Genomic DNA, 23,977 nt, shown 5'->3' with positions numbered 1-23,977 from the left:
GGAGTGACACAGATGGTTTTATAAACGTGTTATTTATGTAATAGTTTTTTTAATAACTCTGAATTAACGTCAGGCCCGTTCTCAGCTCTTCGTTTGTGTTTATGTCACGTTAGCATACCTATCGTTTAGCCTGTTGTTGCTCGTTCACGTCTGTTCTTGGTGTTGGATTTTGTCGAACAAATGTCCCCCAAAATGCGACTTGTACTCCGGAGCGACTTATATATGGTTTTTTTCATGTTATTGTGCATTTTATGGCTAATGCGACTTTTAGTCCGAAAAATACGGTATGTTAATAGTGATGTGCTGTCATTACAGAAAATCACTTCAAAATATTTTTTCTTTTCATGCGGCGCGTGTTGGCCTTTTTTTTTTTTTTTGCCACGATACAAAGGTTTGTCACAGTATCCACTTTGTCCTAATGGAGTAGACCATGTCCTTGGAATTTATACATCCAAATGCCATTTTTTTCTTCTTGACACATTTTTTTACATCACATCATTCTGCATTTTGTGCATTAGCACTTGCGTGCAGCCAAAAGGAAGAAAATCAATTAATGATGGACACAGGGAATGAAGTATGAGGGAAGGAAGGAGGGAGGGAGGGAAAACAAGTACATGTCTGGCAAGACATTGGAAGAAAGTGCAGCTGGAGGAACAACAAGGCCTGTCCAAGGTTTTTTTTTTTGTCCTCCCCTCCACAAAGGCTCTGTCACTCTATTGCTCACAAAGCAGCACCGTCCCATTTACGCAGTTCTGGCTATATATTCATGTTTGTAGTGAAAGTTGGCCACGAGCCTTTATGGTGGAAAGCCACCGCATGTCATGTTGCATTTCCTCTCTTCGGCCTCGCCATTGGATCTTGTTAAATATTCGCTGTGGTGTTCAAAGATAGAAAGTTAGCTTGCCGCATTAAATACTGCTCCCGGACTAAATGTCACCTTGTCATTTGCGGGATTAATTGAATGGCCATATCTCTGGTTTTCAATTATGAGAGATCAAAGATTGAACACGTGTGCGCGCTAGTGCGAAATGCTAAAATCATGAGTCATACCCACACACGTCATCATCCACGTCATTTTTTCGAATGATTATTTTCATTTTTTTTTCCCCCTACACCCTCCCTACAGGTGTCCTGGCCAGAATCCCGCTTTGTAGTAATAATAATATGAATAATAATTGATAACATACATGCAGAGCAAGCCAGCAGGCAGCGATGTGATTTGCTTGCGCACGTGATTCCGCTGCACATACTTGTGCTCTCCCGTGTTTTTGGCTCGCTGGCTTTCCCACGTTGTAGATTAGGGTCTCCCACCAGCCTCCCCTTCCATCGCCCTCCACCCCAGCCCTTCCTCTTGCGTTCTCTGTTTTCGTCTTGCCTTCTACCCCTTCGGTCCCGTTTTTCATTTTTGCGCGTAATCCTTCAATCTCTTCCTCCCTTGCACCTGTACGCCATGTTCTAGCCCCAGCTGCTTCCATCTCGGCTCGGCGCTGTTGGCCCGAGCCCATGTTGCACTTGGCATATCCTCTGAGACCGAGGCTGATCTTGACGTGCGAGGGCCAGGCAAGTCTCCGCCCAGGGAAGGAGCTGAAAGCAGATGGATGTGGAAGGACGGACAAACTGACAGCTGCCTGCTGAGGAAAAGACCTCCTGCCATTCAGAGGATAAAATGTTTTTGCAGGAAATATACGAAGGAGACAGTCGGAATATTTAAAAAAAACAAAAAAACAAAGACGTATTAGGATAGTCAAGAGGACAAGCGTGAACTTTGATTGGACTGTCCTACTTGGCTGAGAATGACATGACGTCAGCAGCCATGTATGAAAGCAGAGGACAGGCAAACGGATATTAAAAACTTTGGATTCCTCCCACCTCTTGTTAGCTTTCCCACTATTTCTCTTTCTTTGCCCTCCCTCCCTTCTGCAGACCCCCACCCCCTTCCCAGACCCAGTGGGGGGGGGGGGGGCGGTCACCACATGGACTTCTAGACCACTCTATCACTCGCCTGACAGCTTAGTCCCACTCTGTCCGGACCCAATGAAAGAGAACAAAATCTATGTTGAGGATCAGAAGAAAGAGGAGAGGATATATGTGTCCCTTTGCTTTGTTTGGCAAGCCCAAGCCGAGAAATAAAAGTAAGACATCAGTTAAGTGATTGGCCAACGGGGTATTGTGTCGTAATTGACCCGAATGTGCTGCGCGACCTTTTATTTTTACAGGTACATAAAATAGGTTAGATTGCCTCCTAATGTTCAAGCCTCCTTTTTGTTTTTCAATTTGACAAAGATCTTCTCCTTTGTGGGGGACATGAGCAACTCCTAATTTGATGAACTTGTGTCTCAGGTACCATTACCCGATTCCCAAGATCTTCTACGTCCAGCTCTCCGTGGGGAGTCACGAGTTCATCGGGGAGGGGCGCACTCGCCAAGCGGCCAGACACAGCGCTGCCATGAAGGCCCTCCAAGCCCTCCGCAATGAGCCCATCCCCGAAAGACCACCACAGGTTGCTTTTAATTTTCTTTTGACCTCCTTTTTTTTGTCTCTCAGCGCGTCTGCACCTTTCCGTTTCCCTCCAGGCGAATTTGCCAAGTGTTATTGTCTCGTACGGCAAATCAATTTACCCCAGATGCTCACAACCTGCTAATTGCCAGTAATTCGGCTTTTGTTACATTTTGCTTGCGTTATTTGCTTGACCCGTCGTGTCGTTGCATCCGTAAATGAGCTCTTTTGTCTTCCGCTTTTACTGAGGCGCGTTGTGCAATTTGTTGCACATTGTGGTGCTTTTGTAAATAGTATCTGTGCCTTTGACTCCCAAGTAAAACATCATGGAATGTCCTCAGTGAAAATGCAGACACATCGAGAGCAACAATAAGTGCTCTTAAATAATATGTTTAAGATAAAATAATAAAATAAAAAATAATTAATACAAAATTAAAACATTAATAATACCGTATTTTCCGGACTATAAGGCGCACCTAAAAACCTAAAATTTTCTCAAAAGCCGCCTTATAGTCCAGTGCGCCTTATATATGGATCAATTGATGAATTTGTTGATCCATACTGGTTGTACACAGTGCTCTGCCAAAATGTTTCAGTACGTTTTAGTACGACTAGTAAATTACCGTAAAATTCCAAGATGGCGGCGCCCCAGTTGGCCGCGGCCGCTACGTGTCTCAACATCCGACGAGGATTTTCGCAAAATATGTCGCCTAGGACACTACAAACAACACAAAGTTTAGTTTATCCATCCAGTAGATTAGTGTATGATCGCCAGCGCCTGCTGGAGGTACGGTCATCAAGTGTTTTCGGACTCGTAGCCACAACTACCCTAGTCTGTTTGCGTAGCCTCGGAGTGCTTAGGGCGCTAGCCCCAGAAGCTCACGACGCAGCGGGCTCGCCGGGCAGCACACGCCGGAGGAGGAGTAAGCGTAGGCGGTGTGACCGGCGGCGAAAGCGCGGCTGTCGAGGTGGGCTAACGGCTAAGCTTAAAGCTAACCCCTACAAACCGCCGCTTCCATCCATCTTCCTCTCCAACGTCCGCTCACTGGATAATAAAATGGACCATCTAAAACTGGAACTCTCTTCAAAGAGGGAAGTTAGAAACTGCTGCGCTCTCATCCTGACGGAGACATGGCTGAACTCATCAATGCCGGACAACGCCGTTAGCCTGGAGGGGCTCGCTACATTCCGCGCCGACAGAAACAGCGAGCTAAGCGGTAAATCCCGAGGAGGTGGGCTGTGTGTCTACATCAACAACAACTGGTGCAAAAATGCTAGATCTGTCGCCAGCTTCTGCTCTTCGGACATCGAGCTTTTGACTGTTAACTGCAGACCCTTCTACCTGCCCAGAGAGTTTACTGTTGTTAGCATCACGGCTGTGTACGTGCCTCCTAGCGCTAACACTAAAGAGGCCATGAGGGTTCTCTATCGGACAATCAGTGAGCTGCAATCCACGCACACAGAGGGGGTTTTCATCATTGCTGGGGACTTCAACCAGGCTAGCATGAAGACTATTCTCCCTCATTTTTACCAACACGTGGATTTTCCAACTCGGGGAGAGAACACTCTGGACTTGGTTTACACCAATATAAAGGATGCATTCAGAGCAGCCCCCCGCCCCCACCTCGGCTCTTCAGACCACCTATCTGTTATGCTAATCCCTGCATACAGGCCCCTGCTGATCATAGCAAAACCCACAGTGAAGCAGGTGAGGGTGTGGTCTGAGGGGGCCATGGAGGCACTCCAGGACTGCTTTGAGTGCTCTGACTGGGACATGTTCAAGTCAGCAGCAACATATGACAATCAGATCGACATTGATGAGTACGCCATGACTGTGTCAGCCTACATCAACAAATGCTCCGAGGACGTCAGCACCACTAAGAACATCATCACCCGAGCCAACCAACGACCCTGGATGACTGAGGATGTACGTCATACGCTACGAGCACGGAACTCAGCCTTCAAGTCTGGCGACAAGGAGGCACTGAGGACAGCGAGAGCCAACTTGAACCGTGCCATCAGGCTAGCGAAGCGAAGCCACAGTCGAAAAATTCAGGATTTTTTCCACGACGCCAATAACACCAGGAGTATGTGGCAAGGCATACGGGCGATCACGGACTACAACTTACCCTCCCCCCCGGTGGGTGAGGTTGATGCTGACTTCCTGAATGGTCTAAATAACTTCTTTGGGCGTTTTGAGGCACTAAACAGCACTCCTGCAGTTAAAACTGTTCCCCACCAGGAAGAGGAGGCCCTCTGCCTTGACTCAGCCGACGTGTGGAAGACTCTGAGAAGAGTCAACCCACGTAAGGCCCCAGGCCCCGACAACATACCTGGGCGGGTGTTCAAAGAATGTGCAGGCCAGCTGGCTGGTGTCATCACAGACATTTTTAACATCTCGCTGGACCAAGCCAAGTGCCAGTGTGCTTCAAGGCTGCCTCCATCATTCCGGTGCCGAAGAAACCTCAAATCACCTCATGGAATGACTACAGACCGGTGGCACTGACTCCCATCATAATGAAGTGCTTCGAAAGGCTGCTCAAAGATCACATCGTCTCCAGACTCCCGCCAACATTCGATCCGTTCCAGTTTGCCTACCGGCAGAACCGCTCTACTGAGGATGCCATCTCCTCCGTTCTTCACCTGAGCCTGGCTCACCTGGAGGAGAGGAACACCCACGTGCGGTTGCTGTTCCTGGACTTCAGCTCAGCGTTTAACACCATCATTCCACAACATCTGGTGGAAAAACTGGAACACCTGGGCTTCAGCACCCCCCTTCGGAACTGGCTGCTAGACTTCCTCACCAACAGACCTCAGTCAGTCCGGGTCGGACAGAACACCTCAGATGTCATCACCCTCAGCACAGGCTCCCCTCAGGGCTGCGTCCTGAGCCCCCTGCTGTTCACCCTGATGACACACGACTGCGCCCCCAGGTTCACCACCAATCACATCGTGAAGTTTGCAGACGACACAACGGTGGTGGGCCTCATCAGGGACAACAACGACCTGGACTACAGAGAGGAGGTGGAGCAGTTGGTGGGCTGGTGCAGAGAAAACAGCCTGATCCTGAATGTGGAGAAGACGAAGGAGATCATCGTCAACTTCAGGAAGAACCAGCCTCACCACGCTCCACTGATCATCAACAGCTCAGCTGTGGAGGTGGTCAGCGGCACTAAATTCCTGGGAGTCCACATCACAGACGACCTCACCTGGACTGTGAACACCACAACACTGGTCAAGAGGGCACAGAAGCGCTTGTACTTCCTGCGGAGGATGAGGAGAGCCCACCTGCCCCCACCCATCATGAGGACGTTCTACCGAAGCACCATAGAGAGCATTCTGACAAGCTGTCTCTCGGTGTGGTGTGGAGGTTGCAGCGCCTCCGATTGGAAGAACCTGAGGAGAGTGGTGAGGACAGCAGAGAGGATCATCGGGGCTCCTCTTCCCTCCATTCAGGACTTGTCATCCCAGCGCTGCGTGTCCCGAGCCCGAAATATTATCAGTGACCCATCACACCCCCACCATGGACTGTTCTCCCTGCTGCCCTCTGGGAAGAGGTTTCGCAGCATCCGCTGCAGGTCCACCAGGTTCTGCAATAGTTTTTTCCCTGCTGTCGTCAGACTGTTGAACATTCAAACGTAGCATTCCTCTGCACACTTGTAAATACTGCTTTTGTCTCCTGCACTGTTTACATACTTTATCACTGCTGCACTTTGTACTTTATAATTATCTTATTTCATATTTTTATATAGAATGTCACTTTTTAACCAGCCGAAATACCTCTACATTGTTGAAAGCCGTATGCAACGAAATTTCGTTTTGTACACACCTAGTGTTGACAAAATGACAATAAAGTTCTGTCTAAGTCTAAGTCTATTTTCCGCCCTAAAAGGCGCACCTAAAAACCTAAAATTTTCTCAAAAGCCGACAGTGCGCCTTATAGGCCAGTGCGCCTTATATATGGATCAACTGATGAATTTGTTGATCCATACTGGTTGTACACAGTGCTCTGCCAAAATGTTTCAGTACGTTTTAGTACGACTAGTAAATTACAAGGTCGCATCGCTTCCCAGCATTACGGCAACTGTAGTCAGGGGGCGTCACCGAATAGCTGTTGTACCCGCGAGGCTATTTCATGTCAAAATAGGCTGCTCTGTTAATGTTTCGAGTAAATCTACGGATCGATATGGAAGGGAAACATGGGTAAGTAGTACCAATGCGTTAGATCGAACTTTAGTCAGTTCCGATCATTTTATAGGAGATCGTTTGAGAAACGCGATTGTTTACACTTTGCTGAGGCTCATGGGAGATTGCGAGCTGAGGCTCGTGAGACTTTGCGGATGGCTAATGCTATTGCGATAGCTGCTATACGTACCAGGCTATTTCATGTCAAAATAGGCTGCTCTGTTAATGTTTCGAGTAAATCTACGGATCGATATGGAAGGGAAACATAGGTAAGTAGTACCAATGCGTTAGATCGAACTTTAGTCAGTTCCGATCATTTTATAGGAGATCGTTTGAGAAACGCGATTGTTTACAGAGGGCTCGTTGGTTATTGGCTAGTGGATGCATACCGCAACCCTAGTCAACCTCAGTTTGTTGCAGTATAGCTTCTATTTTATGCGCCTTATAATCCGGTGCGCCTTATATATGGACAAAGTTTTAAAATGGGCCGTTCATTGAAGGTGCGCCTTATAATCCGGTGCGCCTTTTAGTGCGGAAAATACGGTAAATAAATAAAAAATATTAAAATATATATATTTTTTTAATTCAGCTCAATAATGGTGATGACATTAATAACATGTAAGAAGACTTCAAATCTTTGTTTTTGCTGTTATAGTGTAACAATTTACTGTCATCTGCGGTATGATCAGAAAAATCTCCAGCTCCATTCCATTTCACTTGCTGAACTTTTGCTGATCTTAGAAGCACTCAAGTCAAATCCATTTGTAATTTGTCACAGCAAGGTCACCGATCTGCTCGATCATTCCGTTTTACTCGCGCCAATTGCAGTTTTCTAAGCAGAATAAATTTCATATCAAAATGCTTTAAAAAGCAATGTGTGCCCAAAATGAATCGTTACTTGACACCAAAAGAGTCTGTACTTGCGCGCTCACTTTTTCACTAAATAGTAAATCAAAGGCGAGTTCATAAACATAGCATGATCTGCCAAGTTTGAAATATTAGTCAGTCACATTTCAGCACTTAAGGATTTTGTTTAGAGTTAGCCTTTGAGCTATTCAGAATTTATTTACAATAAAAATAAATGTCACGCATTTGTTGTTTTGCCAGTGACCCTCAAATATTCGATTCCCACGTACCAACCTAGTACATACACTTGACAAACTCCAGTTATCTCATTTCTGCTCGTAGGAGAAAATGTTTCACGATATTCACGGTGATTAATTTGTCTCACGGGAATGAAGAGTTGATATACAGCTGTGCTTTTCCAATACGGTGAGCCAGTCGTCAAATGAGAATCATAACTTGGCTGACGTTGCACCTCCTCGATTTGTAATTTTACAACATGGCTGGACGCACTTCTCCAACAGTCACGGATGATTCCGAAGTTTGTTTCTTGATTCTTTCATTAGGATCTAGAAGAAAAGGTGGAGAGTGAAGAGGGCGTTGATGCCAGCAAGTCAGAAATCAGCCTGGTCTATGAAATTGCCCTGAAGAGGAACTTGACTGTCAACTTTGAGGTAAGAAGATATGCTCAAGGTTTTGTGTCTTGTAGAGATTTGAAAGACTTCTTGACTTTGACTGACCATGAAAAAAAAAAAAATCAATGATGTCCTCAAACGACCGGCTTGGTCTGTTCTCTTTGGCTTTTCACCATATTTCAGCTGACGTATCCAATAAGTTGTCCCTCATCGCCCATTCTCCTCAACACTTCGAGGTGCCAAAAACAAGAGAGGCTCGGTATATTTTGCATGCCTCCTCCCTTCCTGCTGCCATTGAATCTCTCCTTTCCCCTCCTCAGACCTCGATGGAGTACCGTAATTTTCGGACTAAAAGTCGCTCCGGAATATAGGTCGCATTAGCCATAAAATGCACAATAACGTGAAAAAAAACATATATAAGTCGCTCCGAAGCATAAGTCGCATTTTGGGAGGAAATTTATTCAACAAAATCCAACACCAAGAACAGACATGAACGAGCAATAACAGGCTAAACCAGGGGTGGGCAAACTTTTTGACTCGCGGGCCGAACTGGGTTCTAAATTTGGACCGGAGGGCCGAACCAGGAGCAGATGGACGTAGTGTTTGTGTGAAGTAATATAAGCGACCTGTAAAGGTCATTGCATAAAAGATTTTGGCCTTTAGTAGGTAGTAAAGCATGGATATTCCAAACAAGTTTTTTGAAAACAAATGCATTTATTAACAGCATTAAAATAAAAAATCACTAAAAAACTGCTGTCAGTGATTCTCATAAAATACGACACTATTATTATGAATAACAGTCTCCATCACTTCAGTGCCTGCAGGTCAGATTAATGAAAAATGTTTATCTTATGAGATCACATCAAACAGCAAACATTCTGACCAAATATATCATCTTGAAGAATCGGTGAAAGCATACATCCAAATAAAGTAATCAAAACGGCAACACGGTGAGGGGTATCTGAACATCAGAGCAGAGTTTTAACTCACAAACACCTGGTAACAGAGGTGAGGAAACGGGAAACACTTCCTTAAAGTAAGCCTTAAGAACTTTACAGGTTAAGATTAGTCGCAAACAGGTGGTGCATCAATGTCCTTGAGCATCCTGCATTGTTTGAAAATGAGAATGGTCGCTAGTTTCAATCCCTGCTATGTGTACAAATCATATTCAAAATGCATTTTTTTACAACAAACTTGAGAGCCTCCCCTTCATTTTCAGTGGGAACAGTGTTGTTGGTCTCCCTTTTTTGCTAGTGCATCATAGTCTGGAGTAAAATTTGTTGTGGCAATTCTTAGGAGAGATCCGTTTACCTCGATCTGTGACGGCTTGATGTGGCTGAACGTCACGTCGCGTACGTCGAGCCAAATTGGCCACTCTTTTAACATTCGGCACTCACTTCTTTTCTTCGGGCCACTCATTTTAATGGAAGGATTCCAGGGGAAGGTTTGTGGGTGGCTTTAGCGTAAAACTGTATCTGAAAGCTCAGCGAGCGAATTACAAGAATGCTGTCGTCACAGCCCACGCTCTAAATTCGGGACTGATACAAATAGAGCGCGAGTGCGCCATGTCCGTACTACTGAGTACGTACGTACACGCACTTGTGAGTGTGCACCGAGCTTTCTGACACGGCTTCCGGTAGTAAATGCGCAGGCGAGCGGTTCCCCATCTACTGGGGAAACGCAGTCATTGCAGGCAAAATGACAAAAAAAAAAGTTTAATAATACAATTAATTCAGGGTTGGCGGGCCGGATTAAACGGTCCCGTGGGCCGGATGTGGCCCGCGGGCCGTAGTTTGCCCACCCCTGGGCTAAACGATAGGTATGCTAACGTGACATAAACACAAACGAAGAGCTGAGAACGGGCCTGACGTAACATTCAGAGTTATTAATAAAAAAACTATTACATAAATAACACGTTTATAAAACCATCTGTGTCACTCCAATTCATTAAATCCATCGATCGTCCTTTGTCAACAATGGGTGTGCGCCGCTGACGGCGCTTGCACTTCAAAATATTCCACAGGCCCATATAACGATATATAAATTAGATATCAAATAACTATTATATAAGCAATAATGTTATCAAACCATCTGTGCACTAAATCATTAAATCCATCGATCAAATTCCTCGTCCCTTGTCAACAACGCCGTGCGTGCGCCCTGACGTCAGCCTCGTTGTTATTCCACGGATCTAGTATATAACTATATTGTAGCGTTAACAAAGTACAAGGAAAGACGTGGGTTTGGTAAACGGCTCTTTATTTAACAAAACAAACTTCCAGGCGCGTGGCGGCGTGGACTTACAGCCACGGAGTTGGAAGAGAGATCCATAGAATAGGACCGGGCGTGCGTAAAAGCCATGACCGAGCCCCATCCACCGTCCCCGGACAGCCACCCGGCTGAGCGCCGGCCCCCGACTTCTATCCACGGAGGTGAAAGAGAGCTCCGTAGAGTAGGACCGGGCGTGCGTAAAAGCCATAATAGTTTTTCAAACCTTCTGTGTCACTCCAAATCCTTAAATCCTTCAAACTCTTTGTCCTCCGTGTCACTTAGAAACAAAGCCGCTAATGATGCCGGTAGTACGTGGGGCCCTTCGTCATCTTCGTCATCCCGTGATCAATTTTTGTCCTTTTTGTAAACAACCGCCACGCCGCTTCGCGCTGCTGACGTCACTTGAAATTCAAATTACAGTAATCCCTTGCTACATCGCGGTTCGTTTTTTTTTTTGGGAAACTTTTTGAAAAAAACAACATATAAGTCGCTCCTTATTATAAGTCGCCCACCCACCCAAACTATGAAAAGAAACGCGACTTATAGTCCGAAAATTACGGTAGTTGGGAAAGCGATGGTTATATAGGTGATAAGTAGGGAAGGAAGCAACACCTAATTCTTTGGTGTTTCCTGCGAATGAGTTAGGAAAGTTATCCTGGCCAGCCCTCCTGCCGCCTGCCTGTTTTTCTTTTTGTTGGAAACACATTTGCTCATCAGACATAGGCGTTCTTCCCGGAGTTGCTATTAATACACAAGGATGGCTAAATTCGTGTTGGTGTGATTCATTATCTGTCACTGTGTGGAATTTTCATTTTCACGCCTTGAGTCGCATTCAGTTGCCTGAAGAACACGGAAAGGCGGCACAATTCATTTTTCACATCTTCAGTGTCCCTGGTCATCTTTCAGGTGCAGACCTCACACAACAGTGGCCATGTTTTCACATCTCATTCCTTCCCTTGCAAAATTAGCCGTGAGTCACCGCTAGCCAGCGCCTGCTTTCCCATCCCTCCGCGACGATGTGGGTCGCCGCCACCCTCCGAGCCAGTTGGCTCATTTAATCCTCCTGTCAGGCAATATCAAGCAGATGTCGGCATCAAAGAGGAACCCGATCTATAAATCACAGCTTGTTTGTTGGATCGGAGGCACTTTTTTTCCAAAGAGGGACACAAGAGTAGAGAGACTTAGCCAAGAACCACCCATCTTACGAGAAGCTACAACCCCCCCGCCCCCTAAGGCTTGTCCATCCACCAGTCATCACACAAAAGAGTCTTTCTTCATTTTGCCGGACCCCTACTTTTGTTTTAGCTTCCTATCCATGCCGTATTTCTCTTCTATTGTACCTGAGGAGCTCTGGCTGGCCTACATTCTGTTAGAAATTTGCAAGTGTGACTTAAAAATGAGTGTAATCTGTGGCAGAGCTCGATGGGGGGCTGGCCACCCCTGAAATATGCTCGGATCACTCTAGGCGCCATGCCAGATCATGTTTTTCCCCCAGTCCTCCAAAGGGAACATGTAATAAATGTTTCAGTGTTTTCTGAAGACATTTAGGGGGTGGTAAAAAATATTTTTCCACGGAAAAAGAAATCCTCGCTCCGCCAGAGCGTGTGCTAGAAACAATTACCGTATTTTCCGGACTATAAGGCGCACCTAAAAACCTAAAATTTTCTCAAAAGCCGACAGTGCGCCTTATAGTCCAGTGCGCCTTATATATGGATCAATTGATGAATTTGTTGATCCATACTGGTTGTACACAGTGCTCTGCCAAAATGTTTCAGTACGTTTTAGTACGACTAGTAGATTACAAGGTCGCATCGCTTCCCAACATTACGGCAACTGTAGTCAGGGGGCGTCACCGAATAGCTGTTGTACGCGCGAGGCTATTTCATTTCAAAATAGGCTGCTCCGTTGATGTTTCGAGTAAATTTACGGATTGATATGGAAGGGAAACATAGGTAAGCAGTACCAATGTGTTAGATCGAACTTTAGTCAGTTCCGATCATTTTATAGATCGTTTGAGAAACGCGATTGTTTACACTTTGCTGAGGCTCATGGGAGATTGCGAGCTGAGGCTCATGGGACTTTGCGGATGGCTAATGCTATAACGATAGCTGCTATACGTACCAGGCTATTTCATGTCAAAATAGGCTGCTCTGTTAATGTTTCGAGTAAATCTACGGATCGATATGGAAGGGAAACATAGGTAAGTAGTACCAATGCGTTAGATCGAACTTTAATCAGTTCCGATCATTTTATAGGAGATCGTTTGAGAAACGCGATTGTTTACACCAGTGGTTCCCAAACTTTTGCAGGCTGGCGCCCCCTTTGGCTCCCCAGTGAATTCCTAGCGCCCCCCCCCCCCCCCAAGGCACATATGGAAACAAACACCTCTTTCTTGATATTTGGTTTGCTGCAATTTGAAAAGAGAAAGGTTAAACACAAATGTGTATTTCACAAATAAAACCCAATTTAGTATTTAGTAAACCAATTTATTTTTTAGCAGTTTTAACTGTTTCAGCAACATAGAATCGTAAATAAACATTCCACCAGTAACCTTCATTGTCTCACACGTAATATTAATGGGATGGATGTGCTTGGTGCAGGGACATAAGCTTCTCAACATCAGGCTGGAACTCACTAAGAAGTCGTAGATCCCCGCGGTCAGTAATTTTCAGTCGGTTTCTTTGCTTGGAAAGAAGCAAGGTGACTGCATGATGTTGACCGCCAGAATGCGGTTTTTATTATAAGATAAAATTCTGAACATTACATGCTTGAAATTACAAACCTGAGCTTTTGCTTTTGTAGTCTATGCTGTCGGATCTGACTGGGCCAGAGCGGCGTGTTGTGTACAAATCGACTGCCGCCCCCCTACCGCCCCTTTCTTCCTCACCGCCCCCCCAGATCTTTCCACCGCCCCCAGGGGGGCGGTACCGCCCACTTTGGGAACCACTGGTTTACACTTTGCTGAGGCTCATGGGAGAATGCGAGCTGAGGCTCATGGGACTTTGCGAAAGGCTAATGCTATAACGATAGCTGCTATACGTACCAGGCTATTTCATGTCAAAATAGGCTGCTCTGTTAATGTTTCGAGTAAATCTACGGATCGATATGGAAGGGAAACATAGGTAAGTAGTACCAATGCGTTAGATCGAACTTTAGTCAGTTCCGATCATTTTATAGGAGATCGTTTGAGAAACGCGATTGTTTACACTTTGCTGAGGCTCATGGGAGATTGCGAGCTGAGGCTCGTGGGACTTTGCGGATGGCTAATGCTATAACGATAGCTGCTATACGTACCAGGCTATTTCATGTAAAAATAGGCTGCTCTGTTAATGTTTCGAGTAAATCTACGGATCGATATGGAAGGGAAACATAGGTAAGTAGTACCAATGCGTTAAATCGAACTTTAGTCAGTTCCGATCATTTTATAGGAGATCGTTTGAGAAACGCGATTGTTTACACTTTGCTGAGGCTCATGGGAGATTGCGAGCTGAGGCTCATGGGACTTTGCGGATGGCTAATGCTATAACGATAGCTGCTATACGTACCAGGCTATTTCATGTCAAAATAGGCTGCTCTGTTAATGTTTCGAGTAAATCTACGGATCGATATGGAAGGGAAACATAGGTAAGTAGTACCAATGCATTAGATCGAACTTTAGTCAGTTCCGATCATTTTATAGGAGATCGTTTGAGAAACGCGATTGTTTACACTTTGCTGAGGCTCATGGGAGATTGCGAGCTGAGGCTCGTGGGACTTTGCGGATGGCTAATGCTATAACGATAGCTGCTATACGTACCAGGCTATTTCATGTGAAAATAGGCTGCTCTGTTAATGTTTCGAGTAAATCTACGGATCGATATGGAAGGGAAACATAGGTAAGTAGTACCAATGCGTTAGATCGAACTTTAGTCAGTTCCGATCATTTTATAGGAGATCGTTTGAGAAACGCGATTGTTTACACTTTGCTGAGGCTCATGGGAGATTGCGAGCTGAGGCTCGTGAGACTTTGCGGATGGCTAATGCTATAACGATAGCTGCTATACGTACCAGGCTATTTCATGTCAAAATAGGCTGCTCTGTTAATGTTTCGAGTAAATCTACGGATCGATATGGAAGGGAAACATAGGTAAGTAGTACCAATGCGTTAGATCGAACTTTAGTCAGTTCCGATCATTTTATAGGAGATCGTTTGAGAAACGCGATTGTTTACAGAGGGCTCGTTGGTTATTGGCTAGTGGATGCATACCGCAACCCTAGTCAACCTCAGTTTGTTGCAGTATAGCTTCTATTTTATGCGCCTTATAATCCGGTGCGCTTTATATATGGACAAAGTTTTAAAATGGGCCGTTCATTGAAGGTGCGCCTTATAATCCGGTGCGCCTTTTAGTGCGGAAAATACGGTACATGTATTTCTTAAATTATTAGTTTTGTACTCCAAGGCCTCTCTGTGCAATATAAAGTGTATTCATTGTACAAGAATGCTGACAGGGAAAAAAAAACCTGATAGAAAGCACAGACTGGCCATGCTCTCGAGTGCTTGGCAGTCACGCCGTTTAGAATAGATATGAGAGGTATTTTGTTAAGTATAACCACATTGAGTCCGAATTGAAGAATTTTTATTATTATTTTTTTTTTAAATCTTACTTTTGGAGAATTTAGTCTGGACCATTCCTTCCATTTTTACGTCGAACTGGTGCCACGGCCTCCATTAGCGTCATTTTATTTTCTTAACCAAAAACAAACAGCATGCACTTATTTATTGAATGGGCAATAATTGGGACATTATGCCTCAATTCCTGTAATGGCGTAGAATTAGCCTGTGCTGTTCTGCGCTGTGGTGTGTTGTTGTGTCAACTATCCGAGAAATGCTCATGGTTCCACTTATCGCTTTTAATCAGTTCACTGGGTTGAAATTAGCCGTTTGCAGTTTTGTTTGATTGCAACAATTTGCTCTGTGAGCGCTGCAAATTGTGCTCTGATTAAGGAGCTGTTGGCATCCCGGTTAATGAACACTGCTTGATAAAAAACGAAACAACACTGATTAGGTGAACTGTGCTAGAGTGTTCAACTTAATTCTCACTTCTTTTTTGTTTGTTTTCCTTAAATGTTTCAGAGCCACACCTGTTTCTCTCTCTCTCTCTCTCTTTCTCTCTCTCTCTCGCACGCACGCACGCACGCACGCACGCACGCACGCACGCACGCACACACACAGACACACACACAGACACACACACAGACACACACACACACACACACACACACACACACACACACACACACACACACACACACACACACACACACAAACCCAGCTCTGGTACTTCACAGGAAGTAGATGTGATTGCAGAAGCATGACCTAACGCCAGCCGGTGTTTGTTTTAGGTCTCCCAGGTGACCAGAGGCTAGAGGAAGGAAACTGAGTCCTCATCACTAGAGACCGTCATCTAGGAGCATGTTACTCTTAATGTGTTCTTGTACGTCAGTGCGTGTGTGTGTGTGTGTGTGTGTGTGTGTGTGTGTGTGTGTGTGTGTGTGTGTGTGTGTGTGTGTGTGTGTGTGTGTGTGTGTGTGTGTGTGTGTGTGTGTGTGTGTGTGTGTGTGTGTGTGTGTGTGTGTGTGTGTGTGTGTGTGTGTGTGTGTGTGTGTGTGTGTGTGTGTGTGCTTGTGTGTCTTGTATATGAATAACATGAGTATATGGGCGGGTAGCACTGTGACCATTGAGAGCAGATGTTTTAGACCACCTGGTGTAGCCACTTGCAGAGTGCGCTGCACATGCTTCCCAACACACACACACACACACACACAAACACACGCACACACACACACACACCATGACCAAAACACGTATGCACAAGGATCCGCGGAAGCCTCTGTGTACACATATGCAAGACGCACAAGCCTGTTTCGTGTATCAGTCCCGGGGAAAAAACATCTGGAACCAAATCAACATTTTCATTCGCGGAACTCCCTTTGCGCTTGTGTATATGCCATAGGTGTTGAAGGAGAGTGGACCCCCGCACATGAAAAGCTTCCTGACCCGCGTCACCGTTGGGGAATTCTCAGCCGAGGGCGAAGGCAACAGCAAAAAGCTGTCCAAGAAGCGGGCTGCGCTGTCCGTTCTGCAGGACCTGAAGAAGCTGCCCTTCATCCCCGTTGTGGAAAAACCCAAAACACATTACAAGAAACGCACTAAGACCATCCTCAAGGTAGTACTCCAGCCTGAGTGGATGGGCAATTATTTTATTTTGACTTACGTATCCCACGCTCCTGTCATTTGGTCCTCGAGACGGGACCGGACTATGGCCAGGGCATGAACCCCATCAGCCGCCTGGCCCAGATCCAGCAGGCCAAGAAGGAGAAAGAGCCTGAGTATTTGCTGCTATCGGAGAGGGGGATGCCCCGACGCAGGGAATTCATCATGCAGGTACATAATGACAAAACACATCAAGTCGCATATGTTATTATTATTATTAGCATTATTATTTTTATTATCATTATTGTTATTTATTTTTCTGGTCCTTCTCTCGTAAGTGCAACAGAGCGTCAAGCTGTTCTCTTTTCTCCGCACATGAGGCCCTGTGAATGTATGTGGCGTTCTTTTGTGTCGCCCGCTCACTCTCTTCTTAAGTTTCCTCATTGTTCTGTGTCACAGGGAGTGAAGAGAGTGTCTGTTTACGTCTCTTTTGTTGCGTTTCAACCGCGACTCGCAGAAAGGAAAAGAAAATGTTTCACCTCGTCTGAAGTGCCTCTAATAGACTGTGTTTATTTTTTGAAGAATTATTGCGTTTACAAGTCATTTACCGTATTTTTCCATATAATCCAGTACGCCTTTTGGTGCGAAAAAAGGCGCACCCTCATTGAATTTTTTATTTTAGAAATTATTTCATATATAAGGCGCAGCGGATTAAAAGGCGCATAAAATAGAAGCTATACTGCAACAAACTGAGGTTGACTAGGGTTGCGGTATGCATTCACTAGCCAATAACCAATGAGCCCTCTGTAAACAATCGCGTTTCTCAAACTATCTCCTATAAAATGATCGGAACTGACTAAAGTTCAATCTAACACATTGGTACTGCTTACTTATGTTTCCCTTCCATATCGATCCGTAAATTTACTCGAAACATTAACGGAGCAGCCTATTTTGAGATGAAATAGCCTCGTGCGTATAGCAGCCATCATTATAGCATTAGCCACCCGCAAACTCCCATGAGCCTCAGCTCGCAGACTCCCATGAGCCTCAGCAAAGTGTCGTGGCAGCCCCCTGTGAACAATCGCGTTTCTCAAACTATCTCCTATAAATATCGGAACTGACTCAAGTTCGATCTAACACATCGGTACTGCTTACTTATGTTTCCCTTCTATATCGATCCGTAAATTTACTCGAAACATTAACGGAGCAGCCTATTTTGAGATGAAATAGCCTCGTGCGTATAGCAGCTATCATTATAGCATTAGCCACCCGCAAACTCCCATGAGCCTCAGCTCTCAGACTCCCATGAGCCTCAGCAAAGTGTCGTGGCAGCCCCCTGTAAACAGTCACGTTTCTCAAACACTCTCCCATAAAAGTGATCGGAACCGACTAAGGATTTAACACATTGGTGCTGCTTATTTATGATTCCGTTGGATATCGATCCGTAAACGTACTCGAAAACATTAACGGAACAGCCCATTTTGAAATGAAATAGCCTCGCGGGTACAACAGCTATTCAGTGATGCCCCCTGACCACGGTTGCCGTAATGCTGGGAAGCAATGTGACCTTGTAATTTACTAGTCGTACTAAAACGTACTGAAACATTTTGGCAGAGCGCTGTGTACAACCAGTATGGATCAACAAATTCATCAATTGATCTATATATAAGGCGCTCTGCATTATAAGGCGCACTGTGGTTTTTTGAGTAAATTTTAAGTTTTTAAGTGTGCCTAAAAGTGAGGAAAATACAGTACTATGGCTCGCTCGTGGCCCGTATGATGCGTTTAAACGAGGACGTTAACGAGCATGTCAGAACGCTTTGAGTAAGCGCACTGAAGCCTGAACAGGCTCCGGCCGCTTTCACGTTATTTGTATTGCGTAATTGTCTGTTTGCATAACATAATGACATCTGATATTCTCTTGAAAATATCTGCTTACATTTTTACTCGACAGATTTAATGTTTCGGGATCGCTGAAAAACAAACACTTCACTTTTCCTTTTTTTTTTTTGGAAAAGTGTAAATTATGTGGCTGGCTCAGTCGGGAGAAGGAAACTGAAAGTGACTGAAAATGTCAAAAGCCAAGATTTTGGTCCGACTTGTGATAAAGTGACGCCTCGCAGCCATTGTGAATGTTTGCGCGCGTTTGTTACTCAGGTGAAGGTAAACAACGAGGTTTCCACGGGAACTGGGCCGAACAAAAAGGTGGCCAAACGGAACGCTGCTGAGGCGATGCTGCTGCAGCTGGGATACAAAGCTTCTACGCTCCCTCCAAATCCAACAGAGGTACTTTTCATCATAAATTGATACTTGCGTAACAAAACACAATCAAATTATTAGGAACATCAAGTATATGACACATACTGTATGTAAACTCATCTAATTCTCATCCCAACCGTCGCTCGGGCTGGTTGCCGCATACACGAGTGTTTGTGACGGTGCGAGTTTGTATCTGCATAGATCCACAGCGGCGGCGCTGAATAGGAGCCTTTGAGGGCGCTCAACATTGACAACCCCCCCCACACACCCACTTAAATAGACAGACACTAGGCTCCTTAAGCGTTCTCGCATGTGAGCGTCTCTTTGTGGTCCAAACAGTAGGAAGGAACTTGTCTGACATGCGTGGAAAAAGCTGTCTGTTGAAGAATACATCTCTCTTACTTTGCACCCCCTTCCCTCCCCCTTTCCCCGCCGCATCACCGCAGTTTGACGACAAAGGCTGGAATGGACAAAAGGCGCCTTTTACCGAAGCGACGAGTAACAGTGAGTATCGGCACGTCCCTCTTTCCATTTCCTTCTCCGCCTCCTCTCGTCCCCAGGTGGTTTTAGTCGGCGAGATGGCCCGCCATTTAATCTCTGTGACTGGTCAATGGGCATCTTGACTGTCAGTTTAATCGGCCGTGCGTTCCTCGTGGGGAGCCTGCGAATTGGGGCCCATTCACTCAGGCTTACAGGGCCTGTACACGGAGGCCCTCTGGGGAGGCCCTCCGCCGCCTCTCCGTGCGCACAAAACATCACATTTCACTCAGGATTAGCGCACATTCACATTATCCTGTACGTGCACTCGGCACGCATACCACAAGATGATGCGGGCCGTGGATGAAAATTCCATCGACGAGTTACTACTCAAGGCGACGTTTCAAAACAACTGTAGACAAAATAACAAAGATACCAAAGTCTGGAACTTTGAAGTCAGCCACAGTTAAAATGTGTTGCATCTTTACAGCTGGTTTCTATTGTTTTATTTTTTATTTTTTATTTTTTTTGCTTACAGTTCCCCTCCGTGCAGTGTATGCAAACAGCAACAAGTAGTTAACTTAAATGCCAGCAGCTGGAGAAATAAAAATAGCCCATATGATGCGGCATAGACAACAAACAAATCCGTATTTTAAATTGCAATGCGCTGTCATCATCCAGATCCAATTGAGTGCCGCCATGCCCTGACACAAATACACAAGCACATTGCATTGCGCATTCATCACATTCGTGTTTGTGATTTGGCCCAATTAGAAATCCAGAGTGAAGCCTCGTGCAAAAATTCCCCTCATCTGGCTCGCCGTTCCCATTCATAATTTGCCCCTTACTCATTATCAGGCTTAAGTCTCTTGCTAATTTGCCTATTATGGTTGACCACCCGAGACGTTTGGAATATTTGTTGAACAAACATTTACCACTCAATGAAAAAAAAAAAAAGTGTTCGTGGTCACGATCGGCAGTGCACAAGGATTTAGACATTTAACCCAACTCTGGTGACCCATCGATGCCTCCTCTCAAATCCACGCCTCCCGACACGATGATAAATCTGAAATGGGCTATTTCTTTACTTTTTATCAAATTTGACACGCAGCTCATTGTTTATGTTTGCGGCCTGCGGGACGTCGCGGCGCGACTAACAGCGCCTTACGGACTGGAAGGGAGCGTTAAAAGAAAGACTAGTACGAGAAGTGATTTTTCTCTCGTCTATTCCCATGGGTCCTGCAGCCGGGCTTTTCAGCGGAGTTGCCACATTTCATTTCCTGCTGTGCATGTGTGTGTCGGCGCATTGTGTGCATGTGTGAACTGTGCGAAGGTCTCGCTCCGCCGGGGTGATTTATAGCGGCGGGCTCTGGCCCTATCTGTTTTCGATCAGTCTCATGCTTGGCTCTGGCTTCCCTCCAGCGCTCCCCCTGGCCCGCCGGACGCCCAACATGGGCGGACCCTCTCCGAAACTGCCTGGAAACTTGCAGCAAAACCCCAGCCCCATGCACGTAATACTCTTTGTCCACTGCTGATGTCATGTTGGCCTGCATCTTTCTTTTATTTTACGACCAACGCTGCAAAGCCGAATTTTTTGCGTGAATTCCTATTGCCCTCCTCACTGGGGAAAGAAAAAAAGGCTAAACCAGCGGAGGTTGTGTCACGACTGACGTGTTGGAGATTGTTCTCGTATGAGTAATAGCGCCTGGGTTTCATCGCGGCCTTCAATGCCCACTTAGCTTGTTAACATGGGCGTCTGGATTCCCAGAAAGCTCCAAGTGAAGCGCAAGTGTGCAAATCTCTCTCTCGCTCACTCGTCTGCATGTGTGATGGCTGCCGTCAGTCAAACAGGAAGTGTGCTGTCAGTCATGCGCTTGCTCCAACACTTTCTTCCCAGCTGTTGGTCTGTACACACACAAACAAGCGCAAACACACACATGAACACAGCTGGTCCTCCTGTCTTTGGTGACCTTGGATGAATTGAGGAGGCTCGGCATGCTTTTCACATCCACGCCTCCACACCCAGCTCGTCTCCCGTCAAAAAACTGGTTCCTTCACTTTTATCGTCGCACCAAGTTGAGTCTTGCGCTTGAATCCGAGTCGCAAAGTGACGAAAGCGGCCTGCCCCGTTTCCTCAGTCCACCTGTCGCAGCCATTTCAGGGCAATGATGTCAGAGCGATCTTCCCACGTGCCGTTTCTTTGGGCCACCGAAAACGACTCGCGGGACAACCTGAAAACGTCGGGCTCTTGAAGTGCTTCCAATTCCGCCGAGGGCTCGTGAAGCAAACCGCTTCCCGGTTCTTCCCCCCCGCTGTGTTCAAAGCGAGACATGATTCCAGGCGGCCGACTGTGCTGTTTCTCATCACTGATGCAATCCCGCTTGTCGTGTTGATGTTGGTTGATGTGTCTGTGTTTGCGTTTCTGAGTGAGAAAGAAGCTGCACTCACATCGCTCCAGCTCGCCGCTGCCAAACCACACAAAGTGATGGAATGACACTTTGGAAGCCAAGCCACACACACACACACACACACACACACACGTGAATGAAGTTGTATGGCTGTCATCTCGGCGGTTCATGTATGAAATTTCGCTTCCTGATTAAACTCTGGGTGGTCCTTCACTTTTCCATCCGCTTTCATTTTGTTAATGTCTGAAGACTCAGCAATAGAGACTCAGCAGTGTTAATATCATTCACTTTTGAAAATGTATTCACTAAACAACATCCCTCTCAACCTTTTCAGCCCAGAAAGGTCTCCTCCACCTCAGTCCTGATGTCTACCAGGAGATGGAAGCCAGCAGAAAGCAGGGAGGCAGTTCCCCAGGTTCCAACGGCAGCGGCGGCTCCATGAACTACATGCCCTCCAAAGACATGACCCCCTGCGGCAGCCCGCTACCTCCGGGACACACGCCCTACTTCTGCAGTCCATCCCCCGTTCCCAGCCCGACAGCCACCATGGCACGGGAGCTGCTGCTAAACGGCCAGTCGCCCATGGCAGACGCCGCCACCATGTTGCCAGGAAAGGCCACAAGTCCCCCTTTGGCCTGCGGTGTGTCGGTGCAACCTGCACAGCAGCTGGAGTACCTGGCTCGGATCCAGGGCTTCCAGGTACGCTTCATAAATTAACCACGCTCCAGACGCTAAGACGTGAACTGCATTGTAATAGTGTAAGTGGATTTTCAGCCTGGCAAAACACGCTAGCATGTATGCGCTAACACACGCATCCACACAGCAGGTTCTGTTTAGTGGAATTGAAGAGTCGGGATAAGCCTGCGCGTGCGTGCGCGTGTGTTAAATTCGAGCCCGTCTTGTTCCCTGAATGTACGAGCCTTCATCTGCGTTCTTGACATCGGGCTTCAATCTTGCTCCGTGAATCCCTCCTTGCATTAATGTGTGGTAATAAACACGTCGGAATATGAGCCAGGCTGTAATTGAAACATGCAGGCGACGCTGTATACGTTTCATCGAGAGGATGTTTCGTATCAGGGAGTGTAATGAACCTAAATCTGAATGAAACACAAACACATTGCCTTGAGGCTTTTTGTAAAGCATTTAAGCGTGTCTGTGGTCTAAACTCACCACAGAGTCTAAAGGTAGCCCAAAAACAAGTTTTCCATGAAACAATCATCACTTTGCGTCAAATAAATATGAAAAGAAATAATAATAAATAAATAAATAAATTTTAATGTCCACTTACCATTACTATATAAACTGTATATTTTGTGTTTAAAAAAAAAAAAAAAAAATCCAAACTACCTCTGGTACAGTGACCTACATTTTGTTTTTATTTTGTTGACATCTGACATAGCTCCAGAAGCCAACGTGATAGAGAAAAAAAAAGTTGCTCTCATTAGCTTGGATAATAAAAAATTGTTTATGGCAGGCCGGGGCCCTGCCAGTAGAAAAGTGCAGCGTTGTCATTCAATAAACAATACAAATGTAACAGGCAGGTGCCAAGAGAATTTCCATCTTTCAGCATCAATTAGGAATGACAACGCTCTTGGCTGTTGAATTTAGTAAAGCAAAAAAAATGGAAATTAGTTTAGACATGACACATTTTGATGGTGGTCACACTCCACGATTCTTTCAACTTGAGTTATTGCCCAAACCAATATAAAGGGACTTTATTATTTTTTTCATTTTTTAGTGTATTTGAGGTTTGGTTGCATATGGACAGCAGTCGTCCAAAATCCAAAGAATCTCAAATTCGGGTCAGACATAGTACTGTAGAAGGAAACGGATATTAACTTTTCAGATCTATAACATCCTCCCTGTTATCCACGCTGCATCAGCGCCATATCGTTAAGTGACGCTGAAAGCATCACATCATCTTACCAACCTGCACTATTCATCAGAAACAACACAGACCAGATAGCCATCACTTCTGCTCTCCAGCTTGTTAAATAGAATCAAAGTGTGGGAGGGAAGACTTCGCCAGACATTGACGGAAAAGCACATATTCATAAAAACATATCCTTGGCGGGTGGCTCGTTTGATTCCAGGATTTTCTCACACTCTTCCTTGTTTGTTCTTCCGTCCCTCCTCTTCCTCCTTTGGCCGTATTGAGAAACCACTTCAAATGATGCCGACCGACCACTTCTTCTGCCTGCTCGGCACTC

The 23,977-nt window shown here is 45.7% G+C and overlaps 1 protein-coding gene across 2 annotated transcripts in view; it reads left to right on the top strand.

Annotated features, from left to right (window-relative positions):
• Positions 1 to 23,977, top strand: part of stau2 (staufen double-stranded RNA binding protein 2) — a 50,883-nt gene that overhangs the window by 11,277 nt on the left and 15,629 nt on the right. For both annotated transcript variants that reach the window (XM_037279582.1, XM_037279581.1), the window contains exons 6-12: positions 2,341 to 2,500; positions 8,091 to 8,198; positions 16,424 to 16,636; positions 16,717 to 16,854; positions 18,781 to 18,909; positions 19,329 to 19,386; positions 22,102 to 22,466. In XM_037279582.1, coding sequence (XP_037135477.1) covers positions 2,341 to 2,500; positions 8,091 to 8,198; positions 16,424 to 16,636; positions 16,717 to 16,854; positions 18,781 to 18,909; positions 19,329 to 19,386; positions 22,102 to 22,466 — 1,171 coding nt within the window. The remainder of the gene's footprint in view (positions 1 to 2,340; positions 2,501 to 8,090; positions 8,199 to 16,423; positions 16,637 to 16,716; positions 16,855 to 18,780; positions 18,910 to 19,328; positions 19,387 to 22,101; positions 22,467 to 23,977) is intronic.

Source organism: Syngnathus acus, chromosome 20 (genome assembly GCF_901709675.1).
Source record: "Syngnathus acus chromosome 20, fSynAcu1.2, whole genome shotgun sequence".
NCBI lineage: Eukaryota > Metazoa > Chordata > Actinopteri > Syngnathiformes > Syngnathidae > Syngnathus > Syngnathus acus.
Note: the sequence above shows the minus strand (reverse complement) of the source record. Positions and strands in the feature narration are given on the sequence as shown.